General features: G+C 37.6%; 1 protein-coding gene across 1 annotated transcript in view; it reads left to right on the top strand.

Annotated features, from left to right (window-relative positions):
- The window catches only part of RAD51C (RAD51 paralog C), a 33723-nt gene extending 11400 nt beyond the window's left edge, over positions 1-22323 (top strand). Inside the window, exons 4-9 of the mRNA XM_053454874.1 lie at positions 1210-1343; positions 6241-6372; positions 11600-11666; positions 17157-17217; positions 21146-21206; positions 22102-22323. Of these exons, the coding sequence (XP_053310849.1) occupies positions 1210-1343; positions 6241-6372; positions 11600-11666; positions 17157-17217; positions 21146-21206; positions 22102-22221 (575 nt within the window). The 3' untranslated portion in view covers positions 22222-22323. The remainder of the gene's footprint in view (positions 1-1209; positions 1344-6240; positions 6373-11599; positions 11667-17156; positions 17218-21145; positions 21207-22101) is intronic.
- The last annotated feature ends 4388 nt before the right edge of the window (positions 22324-26711 follow it).

Raw genomic sequence — 26711 nt, forward strand, 5'->3', positions numbered from 1 at the left:
TGCGCACAGTAACCGGACGGCAATAAAGTTTTCTAAAAGAAAACTGAGCCATCCCGAAAGGCAGTGAACCGCGGCTAAAGCTAACAAAACGCCGCGGACACACAGAGGAGCCCGCAGAAGACGCTGCGCGCTGCCACAGAGCACGAGGCCCGCGGGAAGGAAGGTGAAAAAAACGTTAGAAGGTAAGGAACACCGATAGGTAGGGAACCGAGAATGTAAAAACAAACACCAAATTACCGAAAAAAGGGTAACGGACACAAAAACACCAAATTAAGGAAAAAACGGCACATGGAAAAAAAGGCGCGAAAGACTAAATCGCGCAATAAGAACATAGAAATACATGGCAAAAAACAAACAAATCAATAGACAAATAAATGGATAATAGAACAACAGTGGATAAAAAACCAGCAATCACAAAATATGACCAAATAAGTGTACTTATGCCCCAAAATGGGAAGCACACTATAAAAGAGGGTGCTCACCTGGAGGTCAGCAGCAAAGAAGAGGAAGTGGTCTACTTTGTGGGCTTTCTTATGACCTCTGACTGTTTCTGATTGGTGCTTTGTTTCAATGTTATTAACCATTTCTTTGCTGCTGGAGGTTTTGAGTAAAGAAGTTGATGCAAATATGAAGCCTCCTGTCTTGCCATGAAATTATTTATACGATTAAGTTATGATTAAGTGAATGAAACCTCTTACAGCCGTTTGTTATTATTATTTATTTATTATATACAGACCTCACATAAAGACACGTTTACACAACTTCTTATTACCACTTCATATAACATAATGATCTGTATTATATTCTAACTAAATTGTACACATCTGACATCCATGTAGAAAGGCCTGCACATACTTTGAAACCATTGCTTAATTGTATGATGCATGATGTATGACTGGAGAGGCACATGGCTTCCCAACAATGAAAATATTATTTTTCATTTTTATCCAATTATCTATTCATTTTAAACGGAATAGATAAAACATGGGCCTTGGGTTATTTAGAAAAAAATATTCATTTAAAGTAAGAGTCAAATGATAAGTCTTCAATTGGTAAAGTTCCATCTACTTATCATACATGTTTCCTCTTTATGTCATAATTGTACCCTTGTGCAGATTTTTTTTTTTTAAACAAAATCAATTTAACTAAAATAGAAGTTTTTCTTTTCACCTCAGAAATTGACATTTTGTGGAAATGTTTCTTTTTCAGACTACATAAAAGCTATGCAGACCTTCACGCTCAACAATATAATGTCACATATTTATTTCTTTCATTGCCATGACTACGTAGAGCTTCTTGCTCAAATGCACTTTCTCCCTCACTTCCTAGCACAGCATTCAAAGGTAAGACACAGTGTGGCAATATTTGCTGTTTGACGTAATCCGTTTTCCCGGCGAACAAAATGAATTGGGTGCACATCTGTCAGATGCTCCTTCAAGTACATGGAAAACGGCCTGTCGATCCATAGAAAACAGGATATTCTCATTAATACACTCATCATGTACAGTTGATAAACAGATTTTGTGTAGCAAAAAAAATTATGATTTTTATTATCTGAAACATATACAAAGACTAGATTTTGTGAGAAACCCTATGCGGTGCCTTGCTTTGTATTTCTTGGTAACATTGGTACCCTATCTAGCAGACATGGTTGAGAGAATTTAAGCACACATGGGACAGGCATTGAGTCACCCTGGACATAATAACAGGACCAAGAACCAATCAGTGTTTGTGGTTACACAGCAGGTAAATGGGCTGACTGGATTGGCCAAATAGCCCTTCTCTGCCACCAAACGCTATGTTTCCTTGTAATATGACTCAACAATAAAGTTAGCATCCAGGGAGGAATACTCTTGGAACATGGGAAAGCGGGCTTCCACTCACCTTACAGCTGTCTCTTCATGGATGTCTCCGCGACAATTAAAACTTAACCTGATAAAGTCTAAACTATTTCTGTTTCCACCTAAATTCATAACACCCTGCTTTTTTATGGTGCTCTAACAAAAAGTTTTCTTGGTTTGCCTTGCTGTTAAATGGATGCATGATTTGAAAGAGAATGCAGAATTATACAAAACTGGATGATCACCATTTAATGGCATAACCATGGACAAGTCAACTGCCTGCCATTACCACATGATGTATTTATGTCAGATCCCGACACAATGAAGACATTGCTAAATTATCCAACTTGTGAACAAACTGGTAGCTAGGCAACACAAACTACTTACAAACGGGTAGACAGATGTTTGGGTTTTTTATTTAAATAAAGGAGAGAAAGGTATTTTTCCTTGTAATCCATCACATAACAAAATTAGAGCTTCCAGACAATAGAATTTGGTGTATTTTTTTTTGCAATTCCAATAATGAATATACACTGATGTTTAAAAAAAAAAAAAAAAATGGAATACACTCATATTATTCATATTCATTCTTCTGACCTCTATGGTGGTTACCAGCCCCCTGGTATTGCATCCTACATTATAATCTCCCACTTACTCTTCTTTTACCGTCCCCACATTATGGGTTGCTATAATATACCCATCAACAATCCAACTACCTCTGCTATATGTAGACTGTTGTCTCCCCCGTTACGGGACCAACTTCCTGACACAGCCCTACAAGATCCCCTTCACTCTGCCTGACCACCATTTTTAACCTGCAACCTTTTCATAGCTCCCACATAATAGGAGCTATTAATAAATCTACACAAACCCCTGTGACCTTAATCAACAACAGCTTACTGACTCACTTGTACTCAACATTTGTACCTCTTCCTGCCATGACATTACTGCTGTACAAAACAACTGTACAATAGCCTCAGTCCTAGATGAGGCTGATCCAGGTGTATCGTGTCACGATACATATGAGGTTTAACCAACTTTTTTTAACTTATTTTTTATTATGATTTTGATTTCTGAAAGTTTTGCAAGAAAACCAAGATTGCCTTTTTTTTTTGTTCTTGTAATGTTGACATAATGTTACTGCCAGCAGGGGGCGCCAAAGACTAATGACTTTATAAAGCAGCATCCTGATTTGTGTTTTTTTTGGTCTATTTTAAAGTGACGGTGAATCTGGTATCTGGTTTATATGACCTAAGTAAATTAATAATGCTAAATCCTAAAATAACACGCAGCCATATTATAATCAGAGAAACATTGTTTTATAACTGAGACTACATGTTTAAAGCAAGTCATGTAATGCTTTTATTTTTGTTCTTTAATTCAATCATTTCATCTCATCTCCCATTACCTTGCAGAGGTTTTCTCTTTAAAAACCTCTGAACAGCTGCTTAGCCATCTTCCTTTTAGCGTGACAGCATATTAGTCTGATAAACAGCATGGCGTTTTGCCAGATGGGTGCCAGTTCAGTCCTGAATTCTGTCTCCAAGGGAATTCTGTCTGCCATAAATTTCAACCATACGCTATTATTTGTGTTTAGAATCTGTTTCTTTTCTTTTTTTTTTGTATAAGTATACGTTGTTTTTCTGCTCTGCCACAAAGTAAAATATGGCTGTGTTCAGAAACATGCCATTGAACTAATATATTCCCAAATAGCATACAGTTCATAGTCTGTGCATAAATGAAGCACTGCCCCTGTTGGTTGGCAGTTATTCCGAAAATAATTTGCTTTGGTTATCATCATTTCCACCATTGTGTCAGACAAAAATATCGTCAAATGAAACCATTTTAGGAAGACAGTAATTAGGTTGATCCAGATGAAGGCAATCAAACATCTCTCTAAAACTCATACTAGTTTAACCCACTAAGTGAAAACCATCACCTGTGCCAGCAAGGGCAATCAGATTATTGGCTAAAAATTTGCCAGGGCCAGACTGGTGATGAGTAGGTAGGCACTTTATGGCCACTGGCCCGCCAAATGACATAATCTTCCACTGGAGCATGGGCTAAACCAGGCCTGATGGTTACATTTCATGAACATTACATATGTGGTGTTATCAACGATGCAATTTGCAATTCCATGCCATGTAATTAATATAAACCCTATGTGAGTATAAAATATCCCTGTACTTTCTTCTTAAGTTAGCTATAACATTAGTTTCTGTCAGCTGCCCTGTTGGTGTCTGTTACTGTTGTATAATTGGCCTCCTTTATCACCATGCACTTAAGGTATAATTACAAGATTCTCAGCTCGTATGCATTATAAAGAATTCTCTTCTAGGCACTGATCAAAAACAAAGTGACCTCATGGATGAGATGATGTAAATGCATTTTAAATGTGTTTATCCAAAATTAAAGCACCAGTTGAAGTCTCAATAATAAATTTGAACAAAATGCTGTATAACATGTAATTTTCCATAGAAACATTTGGGGGTTTAAGAAGGTTAAGAAGTAATGTATATATATAGGGAACTGTACAAATACATAGGCTTTTAACCCCTAGAGTGCCATCTACATATGTCCTACAGCCAGTGACCTGATCTCATCATTTCTACCACTAACACTATATAGTAACATAACCCTAGCATCTAACCATACCTTACTCTATCCCCTAACTCCAACCTAACCCCTAGATAAAATCACTTAGTTGTTTAATTATTTGAGTGCTAGTTTTGAGACACCATAATAAAATTGCCCCCTAACTGATCTTTCATGTATTGCTACCACATAAGTGGTATCTATGTGTTCAGGAGACATGATAAAATATGATTTTGTATATTATATCATGTTCCTGGTAGGCCAGGATGTAGTATCAGTCCTCAGATATGCCTAGACCTAGACCATGAAAAAAGTGGAGAAATACAATTCCTTTGTTCATGGAAGTTACATGATTGCTGTGGGGTCTTGGTATTGTGTTATTCAGGAGGCTTTGGAGATTCATATGTAATATGTTTTTTTCTTCAGATAACATTTGAGAAATACATAATCATATATCCAGAAATACCTCCAAAAGTAAACAAATTACAAAGTTGTTTGTGACTCGCAGGGTCAATAAAAAGGAGGTAAACTTGTGCTTGTATAATTTCCCTTAAGGGAATACACTTAGCACATCTATAGAATCTGGAAAAATAGTTTTTAAAAATAATATAGTATGAAAGTAGTATGTACTTTTTTTAAAATAATATAGTATGAAAGTAGTATGTACTTAAGACTTCATATCTTCTCACACAATGCAAAACGTAACTCAGGTCAGCTACCAATGAAAAGCTGAACTTCTGCCCCCCCAAAATAGTATATTGTAAATATTGTATAGTAAATTGTTGAAAATGTCCCTGCCTCCTAGGAGGGGGGGGGGTGTTGGTGAGACCTCTGGCACTCTAAGGAGTACTGCAATGTACTTGCAGTCCCACAAATAAATGATGTGTCATTTAAGTACATTGTAAGTAAAGAATGGATGCTTTACACGTAAGACATTTTTAAGTGAGGGCAGCTGGACACCTGGTTAATGTATAGAATAATGTATTGCAACACTCTAATATAAACAGGAAAACAATAAAAAACTCCCATTTGTATGGATAGAGCAATTGACTAGACAAAGTAATGTTCATCTATAATCACTATTTGTATAGTGCTCTGCACCCTGTCTTCCCCATCACAGGGTAACTAAATGTCTGCTCTTCACCCCCGAGATCAGTGTTTGTAGCTTTCCAGAATCCAGGGAGAATGTTTACTCTCCCAGCAGTTTCTTCTTGACTTCTATCCTGCATCACTTCCGGATATCTCTGCATTTGCGTAAATGCCCACAGATACTGTATTGCAAGCACTCATTCCAATACAAGCTGTAAGATTTATCATTGAAACAAGAGGAAACCCATAGATCCCACCTGCATACTATACCACCTAACATACTGATGAATTGAAAAGGGAAACAGTAGTCTTGTATATTTCTGTGTGGCTACTCTGCAGAGCTCAGTGAGACTACATTGACTATGACAAAAAGTACAGAAGGGAAGTATATTTGATAGGGCCATAAGAGCCATAACTTGCTTTAAAGCCAAAGAGTCGGATGTTTAAATGCAGTTTAATATTAAGTATCTAATTGAAGAACTAGTGGTAAGTAAGTGGTATGGCCTTTCAGGAGAATAGGATGAAATCAAATAGATACAATGCTCTCGTAGCAGGTTGAGTGCCTTGTTAAATGTAAGACTGCATTTAACCTTTTAAGATTGTCTCTAATGTCATATCTGTATTGTAGCTGTAAGTGATGTCCTTACTTTTTGAATGTTGCCAGTTGATGCTGTTTGTGTTTTTTTTCTTCTGAATCTCTGGCTTTTCTTCTCAGGTCAAGCTGATTGTCATTGACAGCATTGCCTTCCCATTCCGTCATGATTTTGATGATCTTTCCTTGCGAACACGGCTACTCAATACTCTGGCTCAGCATATGATCAGCATGGCTAAACATCACAAACTGGCAGTAAGTAAGGTGCTCATATAGAACCTGAAACTGGTGGCTTCACATAAATGTGAAATGCCATAAACTGAACAACTGACATATGGCTGAATTCAGTCGAAATTGGTAAAGGCTGACATGTTGTTAAAGTGAGCATCCCCTGGCATTCATTCTCATATGTAGTAAATGCATTAATTGTAAATTGCTTTAAGTAACATGACAGATATGGTATAATAAAAGGCTTCCATGAGTGGAAATAGTCCATCTCTTAAGGAGTGTGATAGTACCGTATTTGCTCGATTATAAGACGAGGTTTTTTCCAGAGCAAATGCTCTGAAAAATACCCCTCGTCTTATAATCGGGATCGTCTTATAATCAGACCTCCCGCAGCTGCAGGGGACCTGGATCCTCCTGTCTCCCATCCCCCAGGGAAGTCAGAAGCACCGGTAAGTTGGGGGGGAGGGAGTGTTAAATGGGGGGCATAAGGCATTTCTGGAGGCAGAGTGCTCTGTGAAATGCCTTTTTACCCTCTTAATGGCACTCTGCCTCCAGAAATGCCTTAAACCTCCCTTTATGCCACTCTTCCCCATAATATGCCTTTTAACCCTCAAAATGCCAGAGTGGCATATAGGGGTATAAGGCATTTCTGGAGGCAGAGTGGCACATAGGGGGTCAAAAGGCATATCATGGGGCACAGTGGCATATAGGGTTAAAAGGCATATCATGGGGCACAGTGGCATTTAGAGGGTTAAAAGGCATATCATGGGGCACAGTGGCATATAGGGGGTATAAGGCATTTCTGGGGCAGATGTGCATAACCAAAATATTTTTCTCAATCATAGCTTTTATTAAAAAAAAAAATGTTTAGATGAATTAACATTTACTGGTAAAACTTTTTTCCTATAGGGTCGTCTTATATTCAGGCTTTTTCTTATTTTCCTAAATTAATTTTCAGATTTGGGGGGTCGTCTTATAATCAGGGTCATCTTATAATCGAGCAAATACGGTATTTATCTTAAGGAGTGTGATAGTATTTATTCAGAATTAAATAAAGCAAATTTACTTGTCATCTAAGCATAAGCCCTGCATGTTTCTGTATGCTCTTAGGCAGTGACTGGCCTCTTGCCTACCACATTTATTTTCCCCATACTGAATGAGACAATGCTGTCTGGTTTCATCACACCTGTTTGCATTCTGTACGGAAACACTGGACCATTAAATTGTCACCCTTGTATGGTACTGAAGCAAATGTGCTGCTTCATTCTTTTTCATTCAGCAACGTTATACACACTAAGGATGAACACCTTCCTGAGGCACCTTTATTAGTTGCACAGTTTCCCGCTTCCTTTTTCCCATTGGTTATATCTATGGCTCTTATCTTTTTTTGTGTTTTTTTTTTTATTTTGTGATTTTTAGATTTTTTAAAATCTTGTTTAAAACAAATGCTATTGCACGCAAATGCTATCCATAAAGAAAACTTCATTGTATCATGGAAGGTTGACAACAGACCTTTTGACATGTTAGGGATTGTTAACATCCGTAACATGCCAAAACAGTTTTAACTTCAGCCTTCATGTTGGCCTGTGCAGGTATGTCCCACAATAAATTCACCTTCTCTAGGTATGTACTGCTCCACACCTCCACAAGCAGAATGGTGCCCTACGTTCATTCACACATCTCTACAGAGTGTGAAGACACATAGGTTACAAATCCCAGCCTTTACTACAATACCTCCCACCATAATTTATTTTCCCAGTCAATAGATTCACAGTACCTACCGATTATACATATATATTTATCAAACATGCTATCTGCCCTTTAGGGCTGCAACTAACGATTATTTTCATAATCGATTAGTTGGCCCATACCCCCAGATATGCCAAATGCCTCCCACATATGCCACTCTGCCCTCCCCACATATGCCTTATATACCCTATATGCCTTACACCCCCACATATGCCTTATACCCCCAGATATGCCATAGTGCCCTCATAGATTCACAGACTTGTTCACAGACTCGTTCACAGCAGACTGACACAATACTCTTATAAATAAATACAATGTTAATCTTCACTGCCCCCAGGAGTTAGATTCCCCTTAGTTTACACCCCTTTACCTCTAACTGCACCTTAGGTTAACCTTATTAAATTAATTAAATTAACTCTCAGTCCTAAAGACCCCATCAACCATAACTACCCTTAAATTAACCCTAGACACCCCATGAACCAAAACTGCACCTAAATTAACCCTAATGACCCCATTAACCAAAACTGCCCTTAAATTAACCCACACCTCCCCTAACTTTCAGCAGCCCAAATATTAATTTTTATACTTACTGTTAGATGAGTTGCTGAGCAGTGTGGACTCTATAAGGAAAGGGGCGGGGGCAATCATCAGAGTGACTGCAGGGAGGGACTGGGAAGTAGTAACTGCTGTGAGAGACATTGAATGAACCGAAAAATTGGATCCGAACTTCATCGCACAGACACCCCCACCGGCTGTCAGAGAGGAGGATCCGGGTCCCCTGCAGCGCTGCGGGGGATCTGGATGTTAGTGTTATTATCCGACCTCTATTTGAGGTCGGATTATAAAATGAGTGGTATTTTTCAGGAGCATTTGCTGTGAAAAAACCCTCATCTTATAAACGATAAAAGCGATTCAACTAATCGATAATGAAATTCGTTGGCAACGATTTTCATTATCGATTAATATCAATTTTTTCGATTAGTTGTTGCAGCCGTACTGCCCTTATGGAACTCGATCAGGGAGCTATTCCATTTAGTTGAGTAACTGCAGTACAGCAATACAGCTCTGTTTTCTCACCAAGCTGTGTTACGTCTGCAGTGCTAGAGGAGTTAACAGCATGATCTGCTTGATTAGCTGGCTAATGTGGAAGATATAAAAAGAGCCATGCGTATGCATAGTTTCTGTCATTGCTCCAGTTCAAATACATTTTAGCTAGAGAAACAGCATGTGAGTTGCCTTGCCTGATTGGGCATTTCAGATTTAGTAGATGCCTGCTTTATTCCATTACTCCTAGCCTCTCCGCTTCAGTTTTATTTGTATAATGTATTTATTGTTCCAATAACTTGGCATATTTTCAAATGAATAGTGCTGAGGTCTGAGCTGATTTAGCTGAGGCTCTGAGAAATAACGCAAAATTGCATTCTTATAATGCTGTTTACTGAACAGAATCATACACCCCTTGTGCCTCAACATTTTACATGCTATTAGAACAAAAGTAAATCACCACTGTCATCGACACAATCCGCAAGAAGGCATTTCAAAATGTTACCGTTGAAATAGCATCATGGGATTGTGAAAAAAAAATTAAATCCCAAACAAAATATTTTCTTACATAAATGGGTTTACAAGCAGTCGTGTGAAAAATATACCCGGATATGATTTCAGCTTTAGGAGTTTTATACAGTAATTTGCCCACATTGACATTGTATATCAGTGTGAAATATGACAACGCTATATAAATCAATATATAATAATAAACAACCGCAGGGCTGGTCCTTCTGGTGCCAGGTTTCCCTTATATTAGGAGCATGTCTATGCGGGAGAAGTCACTGGAGACATCGTTTACCTACTGTGTTTGAAACCCAGATGAGATCCCTGAATAATTGTATTATAAGATTGATCTAGGGTTTTATACATAATACTCCCCAGTAAGCCTTGGGGTGGATGTGACATAAACATTTTTCTCTGTATTTGACTTGCAGTTCCATATAGTGATGTCTTTTATGTGCATTTTGTGTATTGCACATGACCTGATTGTGTCCATAAAGCATTATTGCCTTTTACATCATTTGCCAGATCTTTTGGGTCACTACAGTATTGAACGTTTAGCATGGGCTTGTCCAGCACGCTCATGCCAGTCAGCCATATATAGCCATAATCTACAAGAGGCTCCACTGCAAAGTAGAGGGAGACCAGTCAAACACTTCATGCTTACCCAGCAAATTCTATTAAAAAAACACATTTTTTAGGCATAAATACTGCAGACTACTTCACACTATATGGCTGTATATTGCTTAGCCAGCTACTACGTCAAAGTACCCCAGGTTTAATTTTTCATGGCTATAGTGCTTACCAAGGAGCTGAATCAGGGGGTCTTCTTTGCCTTTTAACCCAAAAGACACTCTCAAGCAATTTGAAGCCTTCTCTGGACACCATTCACAAAGGCGCCTGTGTGGGCTGAAGGGCTTGCTCAACCCTAAGGTTTGGTCAGAACCCACAAATATGCACGGCACAGAAAAAAATACAAAATAGGGCAGCGCACAACCTAAAAAGCATGCATATTCAGTTTCTCGGGTTGCTGCTAGAATAATAATAATAATAATAATAAAGCTTTGTTTATTGGTCATTATTATTCTACCAGGAACACATCTAAGGCACGATTAATAGCCGGGGGGTGGTCAAAGGGTCAAGTGCATACAAGGTGGTGTCACCTCTCGCTGGCAGATCTGTCCTGGGGGCTCCGCTGCTGCCGTGCGTCTGTCGCGCGTCCCGCTGCCTCCGGTGGGGGAATCCTCGATGGTGCCTGCCGTCGGGTCCTCCCGCGCTGCTCGCCGTCGGGGATCACCCTCTTCACCGTTGTGGCGTCGATCTCTCCTGCTGAAGGTCTGCGGCGGGGGTCATGTGGAAGTTCTTCTCCTGTCCTCGGTGCATTGAGTGCGCCGGACATGCACGCCATCATAGTGGCTGGGAATCCCATACTTGGCAATTGTGTACATCACTCTAGGGTATTGACTAATTATTTGCTTCAGCTTTTTGGCACCAAATTTAAACCCCCTGCTCACTCTAATCTGAGCCCTTGTGTGGTACGTACGTTATCACTCAGTGTGTTATATTCTGATTTTGCTGGTTTCCTCACTCCTACTTTGTTCCTGACTACTCTCTCTGATCGCCGCCTGGATTGACTTCGGATTGCTTTTTGGACTTTTGCATGTTTGCTGTCTGCATCGACCTCGGACTATGACTTGTTCATACTATTGGAACTTTCCTGCTGTTGTTCCACTATTCTTCCCACGACTACCCGTCCTGATAGCTCACCATTTTGCAAACGGGACCTTTCTCTCGTTGGATTGTTACAGGTGGATATTCTGCAGAACCATCCTCATGCATTTGAAAGGCGGCCGCTACAGAGTCGATATCTAGAGTTAAAAACATCAATTGAATGACTAATGTTTTTAACCCCTTCAATGTCAAGTAAGCTTACTTTTTCTCATCTTTTTTTTGTTAGGTAATCCTAACAAACCAGATGACTACCAGGATTGGACCCAGTGAAACCCTGTTGGTGCCTGCTTTAGGTATGCTTTAGGGGAAATGTTCACATCTAAAGTTTCATAATTTCCTGAAATGAAATTTGCATACTGTATTTGTCATACATAATGTAGGCAAATGTATATGTATTATTGTACTGTGACTATAATTAGAATACATATGCAGCTTGGTAATGCTACTGACACAAATTGAGTGCAAAAGAAAACTTATTTCTACTCTGGCAATGCATTAGACTTGTGTACGGGAAGCAAAATCGATTCGATCAGAATTTTCCTTTTGTTTTTGCCACATTAATTTTTGGGTGACAAATTTTGTTTTCCTACTGTTAGAACAAAATTCTGAAATGACATTCAGGGACATTTCAAAAGGGGGAGGTCCCTGACACCTTCTGGACCTTTCACCTAAAGCAGCACTATCTCAATGTTCAGGGAGAGATCTAGACTTCATTTTGCACTGCAGGACCACCAGCAACAGCAGCACTGCACCAATGGATACATACACTCACTGGCCACTTTATTAGGTACACCTTGCTAGTACAGGGATGAACCCCCTTTTGCCTTCAGAACTGCCTTCATTCTTCATGGCATACTTTCTACAGGTTGCTGTAGAGATTTAGGTCCATATAGACATGATGGTATCATGCAGTTGCTGCAGATTTGTCGGCTGCACATCCATGATGTGAATCTTCTGCCCATCTGCTCAAGGTTTGACATGTTGTGCGTTCAGAGATGGTATTCTACATACCTTGGTTGTAACGAGTTACTTCTGTCATCACAAACCAGTCTGCTCATTCTCCTCTGACATCCACAAGGCATTTTTGTCCACACAACTGCCGCTCACTGGATACTTTCTCTTTTTCCGACCATTCTCTGTAAACCGTAGAGATGGTTGTGCGTGAAAATAATCAGACCAGCCAGTCTGGAACCATCAATCATGCCATTCAAAGTCATTTAACTCCCCTTTCTTCCCTATACTGATGCTCAGTTTGAACTTCAGCAAATTGTCTTGACCACATCTACATGCCTAAATGCATTGAGTTGCTGCCATGTGATTGGCTGATTAGTTATTCGTGTTAACATGCAATTGAACAGGTGTACCTAATAAAGCGACCAATGAGTGTATATCCAGCAGCATTCTATGGAACTCAGTTTCTCCAAAAATCGGACCATTTTGATTAATTGAGCCATCAGAGCAAGGGAGGTGTTATGGAAGCAGCAGTAGTAGTAGGGCACTGCGAGTGGCACTGGTACATGCAGACGGACATATTGATCCTCTATAGTAAGGTAGGGCATTGAGGCGCTGGGGCAGGGGAGGGTATAGGCCAGGCACCCACATGCAGACAGACACACGCAGCTACATGACTGAACCCCCCAATATTAAAAAAAAAAAAAAGTAAGAATTCATTTTTCAGAGTAGGAAGGGGACTGAGCGGCAGCAGTGAGACCCACTTTTACAAGGGTTGACTATCCCTCTTTGTCCTTTTTTTCTAGCGTAAATGTACAGCTCAACCCAATTGAGGAACAGTATTTCAACAACTAAAACACACTGTGCAAGCAGTCAAATGCCTAATCTTTTCACCAATATTTTTAGTGAATTATTGTTGTGTGTTGACCAAACAGTAGAGGTTTTGCATCAGTTAATTTTTAAAGTGGAAAAAACAGCCCTAAAATAAATGGGGGGAAATGTCTGCTGCAGTCCCTGTATACCAATACTAATATACAGTAAACTACAGCTTCTCCAATTCACCCCAGTAAGTTTCCGGCACTAAACTATTGAATTGACTTTCAGTATAGTAGATAAGCAGTGATTGAACATCAGTCTCAGTCTCTGCTAACTGTAACTAACTGTCTCACACTCCAACTCTCATCAGTCTTTAACTGCTACTGACAAATTAAAATGATTTATCGAGGCAATGAAACGTTTAAAAAAAGAAACTCGTATATCGAAGTAAGTTCTCACACCAACAACACAGAAATCTCGTTGTGTCCAGGTACGATCTTGTGCATGTTTTATAAATAAAAAATGCATCTTTCAAATAGATACTTAGTATTAGTATTATTATTTTAATAGAAGAGGTTTATTTTTCTTGTTCCCACACGTGAGTACCGCGTGTTGGTGCTTGGAGCATAGGGGTACGTTGATTCATCATCATGCTTTAATAAAATAAATAATGACGTATGGCCTTTTTCTTTTCATTTAAGACATAACTATACATTGGCTTAAGATGAGGACATTATCTATAAATCAGCAAAGGACACGATAAACCTAAAAGACTTCAGTTTTTTTTTTAACCTAAAATAAGGATTTTCATGGTTTCGGTAATATACTTCAGGTTGTAGCCGACGACAAAGTTTATTATGGAGCATAAACAATGTCTATGACCATGTCCCACTGATCTTACTCATTAGGGCTGTGCTGTGAATCACCATTTACTCAAGGGAACAAACAGCCCCAAAGGTACATTTCACCCACACATAGCTGTCTTTTTGGTGATTGGTGGAAGTGCCTCGGATACAAATTAAAGTCTGTTTTATTGCTTTAATCACAAGTATGTGTGTGTCTGCCTAGCATGAATGAATGTAGTTTTAAATTACAGAGTTTAGTTATGGCCATCAATCAAGCAGGCATATGAATAAAGATGACCCGTTCTTGGTGTGTTTAAAATTTGACTCCCTTTGGGTTTGTATCACAGTTACTAAATGGTATTTCATTGACTGTGAGGACAAGACACTATCATGAGTGGAGTCATTAATCTTCCCTGCCTCCTATTTAATTTGCCCGCAGTGGAGAGCCTTTAATTATAAAATTAGTTTTGGCTGCCTTGAGCTAACAATTTAAATGTTTTATCAGATCTGAGGAATGATCTGAATATTTCTGGACCTTTATGCAGGATATTGGGCAGTTCGAATTCTGTTTATTTTTCTCAAGTCTCTTTTTGGTCAAAGTGGGAATTCGATATGCATTTTCAATTTAATAACCTGAGCTGAAGCATCAGCATACATCATGTTTGCAAAAACCTTAGTGGGTTTTCTTAAACCTTTATATCCAGCTACATTTTCTTGATTTCAATATAATATAATTGTGGTTCTTATTTTCAAACAGGGCCCTTGTCTACATCATGTAACATTTAATTACAGTTTTTCATCAATCAGGGTAGCATTTGTTTGAAAGTGCAGTTCTTCTTTTCTACTGAACATTTTGTATTCCTACTACTTTTAGTTTCTTAGTGGAAGCTGGCTTAATTCACAATGCTGTTATTTTTGTTCCAGACAATTAACAGATCACCTAGCAACAGACTTAAAACATTAGGTCAATTTGGGTCAAAATACAAAAGGGAAGTTGTTGTGTATCTTATGCTATGTTGTGTTCCGGTATGCAATGTTGTGTTCATGCCATGCAGAACACTAAAGCAAATACTGATGCCCTTTTTCTATTATGTTCAGGTTTACAAAAGCTGTGTAAGACAACTAAAATATCCATATTGCAAAGAAAAGGGCCAAAATCAACCACTGGCTTTTTTATGGATGATTTCCTCAACCGTCCATGTTTTTTAGAAGTAGTTACAATCTTATGTATGCTCTACCCAGGGATAACTCTGTAAAGGTATAAATCATGGAACATACAGATTTCAGCCATGTTGCTCAACTTTTTTAATGTATACCTTTAAGAAGCTTAGGGTGAGTTAATCAATCCTTATAAATTGTGATTTGTGGTGTGATTATTGCAAGTAGTGTAAAAGAACCTACAGGCAAGTAGAGGAGTGTTCAAAAAGTGCTTAAAAACTGCATCTGGTCATGGCAAACCAGTTCATCAGCGGTAGGTGTCCTTTTATGTGCGATAGTACAAAAATGTAAATAAAGTAAATTAGAAGAATGATCTAGGGTGTGGTAGATGCTGTTTCGTGTTAATCGTAAAATAGATGTAAAAATCCCAAGGCTGAACATAGCATTGGGACACTGTTCTGTTGGTGACAATAGAATCTGGGAGTAATTATTTCTGAGGCCTTAAGGGTAAGCAGGTAAAGCATTACAATGTGAGAAAAAGTAAGCAGGGTGCTGGGTTGTCTAGCTAGAGGTATTAGTAGCAGAAAGAGAAAGGTTGTTATCCCACTTTACAGATATCTGGTCTGACCTTGCATATAGTTTTGTGTGCAGTTCTGGAGACCCTATATCCAGAAGATTAATGACATATTGGAGAGAGTTCAGGTGATGTATAGATACCTACATAGCATTTTACCATCGTGATGCTGCATTCACGAGCCAGGTGCCTTCATAGACACTCAAGATTGCAGGGACACCTTTCGAAAACGGTGACAGTTGGTTGTTTTAACTGCCTTGTTGGCTGGCAGAACAGTGAGGAGGCAATCTCATTAATAGCAGGCCGGTGAAGAAGCTCTAATCAACTACTGAATAGCATACAAAGTATCTTTGTATGTATTGTCTACTATATGATATACTGCAGGGACAGCATATTGGGATGATTGGCTGCAATGGTCGGCACTTAACACAATATTGTATCTCTACAATAAAGATACCTATATTATCTTCTACATATATACAGAGTGTGAGTGGAACATATTTTGAAATAGTATTAATTTTGTTCAGAGGATGGCAACTAAAATGGTAAATGGTTTGGAGGAAAGACCAAGGGAGCACAATATGTATAGCCTGGAGGAAAGAGAGAGGGGAGCTGTGAAAGAAATGTTTAAACACTTAGATGTTTAACAAAGTACAGAAGGGAAGTTTATTTTAACAGAGAAGCAATGCAATTACAAGAGACCATAATCTAGATGGTTAGAAGCTTAGATGTATATAATAGTAATAATAGGAGGTTTTACTTTACGAAGAGGTTGGTAGCTAAATAGAACAGCCTCCCATAAGAAGTTGTAGAGGCTAATACATTGAAGTAGTTTAAAAATGCTTGGAATAGAAATAAAGATATCCTAAATTCAAGGTAAACCAAAGATTGAGTCTTTACATCAGGACAAATGGGCAGAGTAGATGGGCTGAATCGTTCTTATCTGCTGATACTTGTTTTCCCCTGAATCTGCATTATAAAAAAACAGTTACAATGACTTTTTAGACTGAAAATGATGTGGAATTATATAGATTCAATTGAAAATCAATATCAAAACCAGTGGCAATTCTAAATGGGTAACATATTCAAGACTATTCTTAAAGTGTATGTAAGTTATCTAGCAGACCGTCTAGAACTAGCTGACATATCTTTAACTTTACACAAAATGAAAAGGGATGAATATGCATTAAGTCCTCTTAGTCTGTAAAGTATTTTGAGCAAAGTAGAAAGTGACTTATTTTCCTAAACAGATAGGATTTCCAGGAGTTTACAGATGTAAAGTACCATATTTTGCCACTTCCAGAACTTGAGTACAGCCAATAATCAAGGTTTACTATGTTAAGTGTATATTTCTGCAAATCCAAAGACACGGTAGTATTAGGTTCGTGTATGTTTGTACTGCGATAATAAATTAATGCAATATTGTTTTCCTCTTTTAGGAGACAGCTGGGGGCATGCAGCTAGTATCCGCTTACTACTTAACTGGGAAAGCAATCAAAGGTACATTTGTATTTATTGTTTATTTCAATGTTTAAAAGTTATGCAGTTGGTTCATTTTTAATGTAGTAGATCACAGGACATTTTCTTCAGGTCTGTAGCTGCACTGTGACTTTTCTAAGTGTTACGCAGGATTTATTATACTATTGCGGAAGATTCGTAGACAGCAGTCTATGATTCTATTGCCCTTCTTGTTAAAACATGTCATTGAACAGTGGTGCTTTGTGACCTATGAATTCTGAAACTATGTCCACCATCATAATACTAAAAACGTGTTGGCAACAACATCATAGAGGCATTGTAACAAATGTTATTTTGCAGAGATGAATTTGCTGAAATAACTCACAAAGGAACAGTAACATGATTTTGTTTTCTTTTAACTTGACTACCCTACTGCATCCGAGTCACCTAAACATAGCATCTGTGCAAGAAACACTGTATTTGAGCTTAACTTCTACCCAACTCACCTTGCTGTCATTACAACTTGTTTCATATAACAGGGCACCATTTGAATCAGTTTTCATGTAAGAAAATGCTTTTTAAGTACCCTTCACAAGCTGAAGCACTTTCGATGCTTAGTGTACCAACTATGTTCACCAACAGGCAGCCTTCTTCCACCTCCTCCAGCAGACATCTTTAAATGTCCACACAAGACTTTAATTAAGACTTTGAATATAGACTTGATAGTAATCCCTGAAATCTACCTTAAAAAAAATCCAAAGATGCTATATCTTGGACACAGGGTCCTGCCCAAAGGTAATTAGTTCTGCAGAATATGGAAGTAGCAGCCTACTGAAGTAAACAAAAGTTTGATATGTCGTTAAGTCTCTGTATTACTCATGTGGATGTTATCTGTAACTGGATATTTTTATAAAACTGAGAATAAAAAAGTCCCTATCCAGCATTAAGGTCCATCATTCCATAGTTTGGACAATTTAGTGGGGCCATGTCTGGTTTTCATCCTTTTGGTCCTTAAAGGCTTTTATATGATATCCCACTGGACTTATGCAATATATTCAATCTACTGTATTACTTCCTTTAACTACCCTTGCCAGCACCCAAACATTTGCTTCTGAATTAAATATTACTGTAACCAATAAAATGTTGGACCGTGGTATAATTAAGGCCTATTTGCAAGTAAGTGATCCTTTTTTTTTTTTTTTGTGATTTGTCATATTGGCATCATCAGTCTGATGTTTAAGCGTTATACCTGTTTTCAGAACGGCATTTTTAAAATGCACAGAGTATCTGACTTTATTCGGGATTAGTGCGTATTTATCTGTAATGAGTTACCATGGTGCCCACTAAAGAAGAAAGCTGTGAAAATGCTTTTACATTCTATTATGTGTTAGACTGCGTAAATGCCACCGTCTAAGATTAAATGTACAGATGCTGCTTACTTTCTTAACACGATTTTCACCTTTTTTGGTAGAGGTTTTGGTATTCTAAAGAAAAGCTTATCTATGTCTATTTAAACAAGTTATAACATGTTTCTCTAAGGTAAGACAGTATTTACTGTTTTTATCAGTAGTGTAGTCCATACTGTTTACATGGTACTATTTTAGTGCAAAATAATAATTTGCTCATTCTTATGGTTTTGAACAGTGGCTCACAAACCATTTTGTGCTTGAGACCATTCTAGAAGTGCATAAGAATCCAAATCCTAGGTCCATATTCTGTACTGTTTATTGACTTTTCAGTTTAATACAAACCCTCTCCTGGTTTTACTTTCTTGGTGATATCCTGAGGAACGAGTAGCTTTAGGTATCACATGCAGCCAGTTAATAGCATTTCAATTAGATTTTACTTCCCCGGTATGTGTCTGGAATTATAAGCACATCCATGACAACTGTGTGCCATTCTGCCAAGTAAAATGTTAATAACCTAGTATGTTTTGGTCTATGTGTAGGCTATAAGGTTAATAATTTTATTCATCTTCCTTTATACAATCTTGGTGTTTCATGGGAACCCAAGTGATCTCTTCATCAGTACAAAAGACTTAAATAGTCTTGCTATATGTATATATATATATATATATATATATCTTCTCAAATGCATGCTATTTCATAGATGTGCTTATAATTCCAGACAAATACTGGGAAAACAAACCCTAATTGTCTTTGTGTTCAGTTTTTGTACAATATGCCATTTTAGCCTCCTTTATTTCCCTATATTTTCTAAGCAATCGTTTGCTGTACACAAGTAATTCTTACTGCCTTTTTGCTTACCTTAATCATAAAACAAGTAAAACAGCCAGGGGCGTAACTAGAAACCATGTGGCCCTGGTGCGAAAATTGCCCCGGGGGCCCACAACTTCAACCGCTAGTCTGTGCAATCATTGCCCCCAAACAACTTGTCTGTGCCTTCAGTAGCCTTTGCTTCTCCTATCAACATACAACAAATGTAAGCACACTTACTTACACTCACTAACACACACTCTACCTCACCACACTTAGACAACTATGCTCACAAACACCTATACATGCATGCTCACACACACAAAAGTACACATGCATGCTCACACACACAAAAGTACACATGTATGCTCACACATACACAAGTACACATGTATGCGCACACACACAATACACAGACACAAGTACAGTTCCATGCTAACACACAAGTACACATCCATGCTCTCATACATACATACAAACATACATATATGCATCCCACCCCTGCTTACCTCTTGCTGCTCCTGCAGCTTCCTCTCTGGCTGCTTACTGTGCGGGCAGCCTCAGTTTCACAGAGGGATCACGGGACCCCAATACGCTCCTGTATCCCCGTGCCGGTTCAAAATAGTATAGAAAGGGCCCTTCCCATCTGGAGCTTAAATGCTGTTTTTTTGCTACCAATATTATTAGCCCGTGTAGTTACTTAAAAATACAGTTTCTCTCTGCGTATACATGCAGAACTTTTTGTGTGGCAAAAACAGCGACCAACTTATTTCTTGTTTATACATTTTTATACCACTAACCCAACCCAGACAGTCTGCTTCAGTCCTTTTTGCCTCAGCCATAAGATTTTTCCTTGGTCTTAATAATATCAATCAGAAAAAAATCATGTAATTAGTCTAAAAATAAATATGCTTCTTATGCAATATAAGCAGAATTCCATAAAAGCCCCCCAAAGATTTAGTAATGCAGAGTAAGCTCCACTGAGTTTTTAATGCAATTCTAAAGTTTTTTTTAAAAAAAAAAGATCATTAAAAGTTTCCTTATTTAACATAATATTCTATTTGAGTAGTTCTTGTCAGCTGTTAATTTAATTTGTTGTACAATGCAAGTATTCTATTTCATCTGAGAGTTTCAAGGTTGAACACATAATGCAGAATGTGTTTGATTAATGCATAAAGGATACAAAGGCAAATCGCACATGTTCCTTGGTGGTAATTGTTTTGTTTTTAATGTTCGGTTAAATTGCTAGGTTATGTTCTACCATAAAGACTGGATATATTTTCATTTTTACCATATGTTCAGCCATGGTTCCCTTTTTTCATGTTTAGTATACCAACACAATTTACAGTTAGAGCTTTCGTTTGAAACTTCGTACATGCAACACAATATTTATTAGCATAAAAGAGGGTCTGCACTGACAAAACCTTGCTGTCGATGGCCTCCTGGAAGAAAATGTCCCTTCTTCTGTTTGGCCTTGGCTACGGTGATCACACTGTTTATGGGAGTTTCTTGATAAAATTGGAAATCAGGCTGTCAGTCGAGAGCAAAATGACATCGTAGTGGCTATTGTGTTCACTTTTTGCAAGACCTAGTGCATCCATAAGGGTGTCAAGCGGCTAACTAAATGTCAATGGATGGTAAGCTCATTGTTTTGTGCATAAGTATTTGGTAAGGTAGAATGGTAGTTTTAGAATCTGATATGTAAACTGCAATGTCTGGGTAATACTGAAGCTAATCGAAACTTTTGTTTTAAGGCTTGCAACCTTGTATAAATCCCCAAGTCAGAAGATGGCTACAGTGCCATACACAATCACAGTAAGTGGTCTCATAATGGGGTCATTGTTTCCTATTCATTTTTTTCCTGCTGTGTTGGAATGTTGTATGATGCAAGAATCCTCACAAAGCAACTCACTTGGAGAATGTTTTTCCACAAGCAAGGTACATGGATAAGATACTGTGAGGTCACATTGTACAGCACTGAAAAAAGATAATGGCTCTCTATAACAACAAATAGTAACACTAGCCCCCACAAATACCTGTTAAAGCCCCTTCCCCCAAGTAAATAAAAACACACAGGTGGATAGCTTGTGTGGACTACAACTGCCTGACCCTCAGCAAGAAAGATTATGAGAGGCATGAGCATTATGGTTCCCAAAAGACCATACACAGTTTGTGCAAAATTGTTGTCTATTCGTTGATTTGATTTTTTTGGTATAATTTTGGCATTAATCCCACTTAATGTGTGCCTGCCCTGGGACATGTGGAATACATAAGCTATATTGTAATCAAAATGTATGTGCAGTTGTATATACTGGATACATTTACCAAATGCTCTCAGGGTTTTTGAAAAAAAAATAATTAATTGTATTATTTTGTTACACAAAATGGGTAAAGCTTTCTTATTATTTCTACAAATATATGGTGTAATGCATGGCACCTTGAAAATAGGCATCTATAAAAAAAAAGTTTAAGCTGTTTTTACAGTTGCCGTTAACTAAATATTATAACTATATTGAACATTTTGTTCAGACATGCGACGCTTAAAGAGTTGAACCATAGGTTTCCAAAAGTACAAAGCATGCAGGTGACAACTCCTTTTATATATGATTTCTCAGTCCTGAAGGACCACTAACCATCATTCATCACGTCAAATGTGCCCAGCACTGCAGATGTTTTTTTCTAATTGAAAACAATGTTGTACCGTTCACAGCATCAAGGTTTTCGTGATATTGATTCTGCTGAACATGAATTAAACGCACTAAAATGTGAAGGAAACCCTCGGAAGCGTCCACGAGTTGATGATGAAGATGATAATGATTTACTACAGTAAAGGTCGATTTGAAAAACAGAAATACAAAACATGTAAATAAGTGCTAAATTTACTTTTATATTTCCCACTGTCAAATAAAAAACTTAAACCATATTTTAAAAATGTAGCATTGCTTTTTTACCTATATGTGAATATTAGAAACTAATTAAGTGCATATTGTAGTATTGTCTGTATCAGGAAAAAAACCATATATAGATGATAGCTGTATTGCACTCACTCTTTCATGAGCTGTATACACTGCTTTCAATTTGACCTCTCAGGTTTCTGTGTCAAAAATGAGATGTCCCATTCCTCCAGTCTTGATTCTCGAATAGAACAACGTAGAGGCATTTAATTAAACTGGATTCATTACATAGAAAAAGTGCATAAAATACCCTACAATTTTAAAACAACGGATCACTCAGATCCCTGCTCAGTCCTTCAAGCTGTCTCTGTATAGAGCACATAGTTCTACAACTTGGAATAGAATGTCGTTAATGCTGTCCCACAATGTATTTCCCCTCTTGCAGGCTTCATCTGGTGTGCCAACATAATTGCAGAAGGGTATTCTAATGATTAATCAGCTTTTTAAGCTTGGATTTGTGAACACAATGTGCCATCCCAAATCAGCCGTCCCAAAATTTGCCTTTCTTTCAAAAACAAGGACATTCCTATTTGACCCCCAAACATTGGGACGGTAGTGTGTGTGCGTTTTATATGTGTGTATTTATTTATTGGGATGCTGTAAACCCCTGGCTTAGATTAAGCAGTTCTGTGAGGAAGAATGGCCTAAGATTCCTCCTGAATACCTTCTGATCAGGTCTGATCTGTAGCTACCAGAAGTGCGTGTTTGAGGTTGTTGCCAAAGGAGGTTTGACCAGTTATTAAATCCAATGGTTCACTTCATTTTTTTTTATTTTATCAGCACTGTGAATGTTTAATAGATGTGTGCGATAAAGACATGAAAGAATATCATTGTGTGGTAATAGCTTAAGCACATTGTGTTTGTCTATACTTGTGACTAAGATGTAGGTCAGATCACATGTTATGAACAGTTAATGCAATAAAAAAAACAGGTATTTCCAAGGGGTTTCATTTACCCGTATTTAAATATTAATTTAGGGGGGGGGAAAAGCCTACACTATAGGAAAAAGTTTTACTAGTAAACATTAATTCATATGTAAACTATTTTGTCATATTTAATAAAAACTGTGGGGTTTTTGGTTTTATTTCCTTTTCTTTATCACACACCAGTTATAAAACAAGCTACGTATATTTCAAAAGGCATAAAATAGGCTATTTGGGAAGAAGAGGTCCCATACATGCTGTAAGGTTATCTGCTGAAAAGTGTTATTTTTATGAGCTGGAAACAACACAACAGGGACCATATACACAACCCCAAAGGTTAATTACCTGGGTGCTTCTTTCAGGGCACACTAGGAGTTTTCAAGATAACTTTAATGGTGCATATTTGGTTGCATAGTAACATTTCAGCCCCTACCTGTGGATTTTTATCAAGAGAACCGGAACAGAAGACAAATACCTTAATATATAACAATTCTACCATATGAAGCATGAATACTTACCCACCCCCACAGAGAGGATAGTGCGGACACATCACTCCTCTCCCAGAAGTATAAAGTGCCAGGTCTGGCTAAAAGATAGAATGCAGAGAGTTGTTGTGAATGGATGTTTCTCAGATTGTACGCAGGTATTAAGTGGAGTGCCTCAGAGGTCAGTCCTGGGTTCTCTTCTTTTTAATTTGTTTCTAAATGATCTCCCAAGCGGCATTTAGAGCCATGTCACAGTTTTTGCTGATGACACAAAATTAGGCCGGGTAATTCAGACTAATCTTGATGTTTCTTCTTTGCTGGAGGATTTAGACAGAGTTGGGGACTGGGCGTGCAAGTGGCAGATGAGGTTCAGCATAGATAAATGCAAAGTTATGCATTATGGTAAAAATAACAACAATGCAATCTATGCTATAAATGGAATATCCTTGGGGGAAACTACCAATGAGAAGGACTTAGGAACAATGGTAGACAACAGATTTGGCAACAGTGCGCAATGCCAGCAAGCAGCTGCAAGGGCCAAGGTTTTGACATGCATAAAACAAGGTATTCACGAGGGGAGGAAATCATCTTGCCTCTTTACAGGTCAATGGTAAGACCTCACCTTGAATATGCGGTACAATTCTGGGCACCGGTCCTTGAAAAGGACATTATGGAACTGGAAAAAATATAAAGGAGGGCTACAAAATGAATAAGGGGATTGGACGATGTTAGTTAAAATTATGTACACTAGAAAAACAGTGTCTTTGAGGGGATATGATAACTTTATATAAATATATGCAGGGCCACTATATAGAGCCCTTCGGTGACCTGTTCATTAACAGAAATGCACAAAGAACAAGAGGTCACCCTCTGAGACTGGGAGAGCGGAAATTTCATAGACGACAAAGGAAGGGATTCTTTACAGTAAGGATAATAAGGTAAGGGATTAACTGCCAAGGGAGGTAGTGCTATCAAATACATTAGATGCCTTCAAAAGGGGTCTGGATATTTTTTTTAGAAAGGCATGACCTACAGGGCTGAAAATAGAATTAATATTTTAGAGCTTCTTGATCCAAGGAGAAATCCGATTGCCTTTTGGAGTCAAGAAGGATTTGTTTCCCCCCTGATGGCAGAATTTGAAGTAGCTTAGGGTTTTTGCCTTCATTTGGATCAAGAGTAGGAAGGTTAGGTAGAAGGGTTGAACTTGATGGACTTAAGTCTTTTTCTAGCCTTATTTAACTATGCGATTCGGAACATATTGAACCATGTTAAAGCTTTAAAGAGACACTTTAATGCATAAGATAGCCAAGAGGTCCCTTTAAATTTGTATGGAGTCATCCTTGCAAATGGAAAATGATTTAAATGGGAATACTTTACTGCCACTGATCAATGACACGAAGGGAGAGGAGAGGTCTAGCTTCTACCTCAGGTAAGTGTTTTTGGTTGTTTTTTTTTTTATAAAGAATGCGTATTAAGGTTCTCTGGTACATCATTTATGAACTGCCTCTTTAAAAGCAAAGCATTTACAAAGCAATATAGAGTATTTTTGATATATAATTCAGAAGATATTAACATTTGTTGAACAATTGGAAAATAATGTTATCTATAGGCTTTGTTGTCTTTCAAGTTATATATTAAAGTGTTTACTTCTTAGTACTAGAGAGATATTTAAATACAAAATGCAAATCACTCAGTTGTAAAAATAAAGTTTTATTGGAGGAGAAGACTTATATTGGATAGAAAGTGTTAGACAAATGAGTTAGGTATCTATGTAACATTTAGGATGAAGTTTGTTATCTAGGCTTTCAATGGCTATAATCAGATGCTGTGGTCTGGTTGACAAGTATTTAGAGATAGAAAAACACAGTTTCTTTAGTGAAGTGTAACAAAAACAGATATATTAAATAAAATAGTACTTTCTAGTTTTTTATAGTGGATTGTTGTATGTGAGCCAAAGGAAAAAAACTATTAAATTAGGCAATACAACAGGATATATTAGGTTTTCCAGTAAAAAGAGAGCAATATCAGAGCACAATATAAGAAGTAGCTTAAAAAGGATACATGGTACCAGTATTTCTTTGTAATGTTCCACTTTACTAAAGGGATATTATTCCCTGGAAAAAAATGCATTTGGCATTTTTGTATGTATTGTTTTTCAATGTATGTATTGTTTTTCAAGTACATATAGTGTTTTTTTCATATTTAATTGTACAGTATAGTATAATCATAGTACAGTAAAGTATTTCCCCATATATGGAAAAGTAAATTAAAATAACAGAAACAAAAGTATTTTATGAAAAGATCCAACCTTAATACATGCATTGTAGGTATGTAATTGATCATGCATGTAGATCGCACACAAAGCCTATGTAGGTTATAGTACGCAACATATGGCCGGGTAGGCATGCATGAGTAACGATCAGCTGCCAACATTCCATTTTCAATACATTATCAATGGTAGGTGTAGCTTAGTAGGTAGATTCAGTGTATGTGCTGATTTTAGCAGATTTCCTACAAATAGCTTTGCAAGCTTAATATTTGGCTGCTAAAGAATTATTTGCCAAGGTCTTCAATTTATTTGTGTATAATGTACAGAGTAGACCGGTCTGTTTTTTGTAATGTTATCACAAATCACAGTTGTTCGAAGTTCTTAATAAAAAATACATTGTGTATATTACTGAAACTCTTAGCTGGGTGAAACTTGGTGGTGTTAGCCCAAGACAGGAATAATTAAAAGGATGAATATGGCTTTGGTTGGTTTGTCATGATGTAAACCTAATTTTAATTTTTGTCATGTGGGAAAAAATTGTAAAACCTGTGGAAATGTGTTTATATAATTAAATGGATGACTATGGTTAATATAATCACAATTTGTCTAAAGGGGAACTGTCACTTTTGCGCTATACCAATATAATTTCATCAATCATCATACTGAAGTGGTTGAGTAAAACCTCCCCT

The sequence above is a fragment of the Spea bombifrons genome, chromosome 2, assembly GCF_027358695.1.
Source record: "Spea bombifrons isolate aSpeBom1 chromosome 2, aSpeBom1.2.pri, whole genome shotgun sequence".
Lineage (NCBI taxonomy): Eukaryota > Metazoa > Chordata > Amphibia > Anura > Pelobatidae > Spea > Spea bombifrons.